The sequence below is a fragment of the Monopterus albus genome, unplaced genomic scaffold (genome assembly GCF_001952655.1).
Source record: "Monopterus albus unplaced genomic scaffold, M_albus_1.0 scaffold40.1, whole genome shotgun sequence".
NCBI lineage: Eukaryota > Metazoa > Chordata > Actinopteri > Synbranchiformes > Synbranchidae > Monopterus > Monopterus albus.
Window position 1 is genome coordinate 2,983,356 of NW_018127920.1, and position 4,009 is coordinate 2,987,364.

Here is a 4,009-nt window from a genome sequence, read left to right on the forward strand (position 1 = left end):
CCGGGGCCTCCTCCCGGTGGGACATGCCTGGAACACCTTCCTAGGAAGGCGCCCAGGAGGCATCCGAAAGAGATGCCCGAGCCACCTCAGCTGGCTCCTCTCGATGTGGAGGAGCAGCGGTTCTACTCTGAGCTCCTCCCGGGTGACTGAGCTCCTCACCCTATCTCTAAGGGTGGACCCGGCCGCCCTGCGGAGAAAGCTCATTTCGGCCGCCTGTATCCGGGATCTTGCCCTTTCGGTCATGACCCAAAGTTCATGACCATAGGTGAGAGTTGGAACGTAGATTGACCAGTAAATCGAGAGCTTCGCCTTACAGCTCAGCTCCTTCTTCACCACGACGGACTGGTACATCGACCGCATTACTGCAGAAGCTGCACCGATCCGCCTGTTGCTTTCCTAAAAGGTGCAATATACAGTTCCATCCCGGTACTTTTATACCGGGATGGAACTGTCCTTTAGAAATAGGAGAGTATCACACTGCTTTCACCAAACACCTCCTCATGCCCAAGGTTATAACCTGTAGGCTATATTTAGTTAATGATTTGCTCTCAGCTATGCTTATAAAAGCTTACCCTCATTTGCCTGCATTATACTTCAGACAGAAGACCCCCTGGCCAACCGTTCCATCCTCTACCAGATGGTGGCGCTGTATGACTATGCTGCTCAGGGCCCAGAGGACCTGGAGTTCAGCGAAGGAAACACCATTGACATCCTGGGTGAAGGTAAGTGTCAGGGACCAAGCAGTAAGGCAAAGGATACAGCTTTGAAATTTCAAAAAAGTTGTGCTTTTTATTCATCCCAAAATTTTTAAAAAGTACAAAGCAACATCATTTTGAAATTAATTGGTCCCTAAAAGAGGTCAACAAAACATAAGGAAACTCAGAATACAGCAAACTGAACTGTAACAGAACTGCATAAAACCTCAGCTAACAAAGTTAATTAACACAAAATTTACAAAGAATTACAAATATGCATGTTTCATTGCTGGGTTATGTCTAAACAATAAACCTAACATTATATCAAATGTATTGCTATTAACTGGATAGTGTCTGCCTGTAAATTATAAGCCCACATGCATGAACAAAAGAAAACTACTGTAAGTGAAACAAATGGGTGAGTGAAACATTACCAAATGACTTCAACTGCTGCTGGTGGCTGAGACTGAGACCATCATAGTAAGGCTCTGTAGGTCAGCCTCATCCTGAACTGCTTTTCAGTGAAATCATAAAAATGTTTTTGTCTTTGTTGGGCATTTCCATCTGAAAAGTTCTCACACTGCTTGATTCTCTGTTCAGATGTGAGTCTCACTGCCTCTTTATGTTTCTCTCTCATGCTGTCTTCTAGTTAATGAGGAGTGGTTGGAGGGACACTGTGCAGGAAATATTGGCATCTTCCCAGCCTGCTTTGCCTACAGGGAGAACCCCAACATCACAAAGGGCCTTGAGTTGTAAAAGCCAATAAACCTGTTACCCTGTGAATGGTGGCTGCATACAGCCTCACAACAACCAGACATCACCCTTACAGGGACATACAGTCCAATCACTGCTGACTTTATCATTCTTTAAATATTTCTGTCTCAAATGGTATCACTGTAATGTTAGCATAGTAGAGTATGTTAATAGTACTGTAGAGTATATTTATACTAAGCTTGTTGTTCCTGTTTACTGTCCTACAGTATTACTACACTGTCCCTGTTGGATCCTGTAATATTCAAATATCCAGTATTGTCCATATTATGTTCTTGTAATATTTCTACAAGGTTATCCTCATCTGGCAACACTAAAAAGTGTGATAATTTTTCATACAGTGCCACAGGGACTAATATTTTAAAGCAGTGTGATATATTTTCTTAGAGTGTCCTTAAATAATTAGCTGAACAAATAAAATATAGCATTCCAAATACATTCATGACATGAATACTGGGAAGCATTACAGATATAAGGAAATAAAGACCCAGAGACTACTGAACAATTGTTAGGTTAATCTTTCTACAACAATTTTTCTCAAAAACCGAGGACCAGGATGAAAAGGTCAGCAGTGAGGGAGGCTACCAAGACATCCACAGCAGCTTTGAAGGTACAGCCTTATGGGACTCCGGACAAACTATGCACACTGCAACAGTAGACCTGGAACGTCACAGCTTGATAAGAGAGGGTTAAAACCAAAGTGATTCAAAGGTTTTTTCTCATGCTTGTGCAGACTGTCCACAAAAAGCTGCCCGTGAATTTGCTGTCAGAATGCCCCGATTTGACAGGCCAAACTCCATCCATCCAACCATTATCTATATCGCCTATCCTGAATAGGGTCGTGGGGGGCTGGAGCCAATCCCAGCTGACATTGGGTGAGAGGTGGGGTCCACCCTGGACAGGTCACCAGTCTGTCACAGGGCTGACAGACACACACACTAGAATCACCATTCAACCTAAGCTGCATGTCTTTGGATTGTGGCAGGAAGCTGGAGTACCTGGAGAGAGCCCACACAGGTACAGGGTGAACATGCACATTCCACACAGAAAGGCTCCGGGTTGGCCCAGGCTTGAACCCGGAACCTTCTTGCTGTGAGGCAACAGCACTAATCACTGTTCCACCATAAAGTGAAAATGTCAAAAGTTTTTCAATCACTGAACCATTAATTAACAAAACACAATCTGCTCATTTGTATTAGGATAAACTATTAAACAATGGACCACTTTTCTAAGATTTTCCCTATATTTGTGTGTACAGAAAGTAAAGATTCAAATCACCTCCCTGCTGCTGACCCCCTGCTACCTCTTTGCTACTCTCCTCATCATCACAAACAGTAGCTTAAACAAGTTAATTATTCTTACTGTCTTTATGGCATCAGCCAGCAAACCCATTTTGTGTTTCTGCCCCTCCTGTTCTGCACTGCTGATCAGCGGGTTTCTTTTTTTTCTCCATGTATTGTTTGGTGGCTCACACAACAAACTGCTTGAGTTCTAGATACTTTGCAGTTATGATGGAAAATGCACTCATTACTCAGTGTTGATGCAGCTAAGATGGCCTACTAATTCTAGGCTGTACAATATCTGGGGTTTGGGGAGAGAAACAGACCACCTGTCATTATTTTTCATGATCTATGTTTTGTAATGATAATAACTACAAAATCAAATTGCCACTTTGTCCAACTAGATTATATTGAGTGTTTTACTCTGCTAATCTAGCAGGTATTCAGGCACCTTTCCCATCCTCCTCACTGTGTGTCTAGTGGTGGTCTAAAGATAGCAGTTGGATGGAGGGACTTTGAATCCCTCAGAACCGTGGAAGTTGGACTACGCATTAATTGCCAGCAAGGGAAATGTCAGGTGCTTTTAGCTGTCGTCATAAATGGTAGATGTAAAAACTGGTGAAGTGGGGGCACTGGAGCCGCTGAGAGTTCCATTCAAATGGCTTATGAAACAGAAGCCTCTAATTACTGCACTACTCTCCCAAAATACAGTCAACACCCACCTTCCCCTGCCACAGCAACTGGTGGTAAGGACAGATAGAGTGGGAGTTTTATTAAATCTACCTACAGAGTGAAAGCACTCAGTCAGCAACAGCTCTTTATAGAGAGAGGCAACACCTCGCAGTGCACTCTAGTTGGTATAGGAAGAGACAGCAGTGTGAGTGTGTAATACTGTTATCCTACAATACATCCTCAGTAAAACATCAGTTGAAAAGCATATGTAATGGCAAAAACACAATCAGACAAAAACATAATTTTACAGCTACAGATAGTCCCCCAACTCGAAAGCCATGTTAGGCTGCACTTGAATACTGTAAGTTAAATACAAACACATCTGAGTTTAGCATGCTAGTGTTTTCCAATTGGAACTAAACTCAAAGTACATCTGAGCCTGATATGCATGGTAGAATTTTATTTTAAAGAAAGGGAGCTTGAAGATCAAAGATTTATGTTAAATTGATGAACAACCAGAACCAGGAAGACATAAAGGATGTGATGAGTATAAGCAATACAGTATACTCAGCTTTCACTGTATTAGTAGCC

General features: G+C 42.6%; 1 protein-coding gene across 1 annotated transcript in view; it reads left to right on the forward strand.

Moving 5' to 3' along the window:
- The window catches only part of noxa1 (NADPH oxidase activator 1), a 24,711-nt gene extending 22,420 nt beyond the window's left edge, over positions 1-2,291 (forward strand). Inside the window, exons 15-16 of the mRNA XM_020599315.1 lie at positions 599-722; positions 1,345-2,291. Of these exons, the coding sequence (XP_020454971.1) occupies positions 599-722; positions 1,345-1,451 (231 nt within the window). The 3' untranslated portion in view covers positions 1,452-2,291. The remainder of the gene's footprint in view (positions 1-598; positions 723-1,344) is intronic.
- The last annotated feature ends 1,718 nt before the right edge of the window (positions 2,292-4,009 follow it).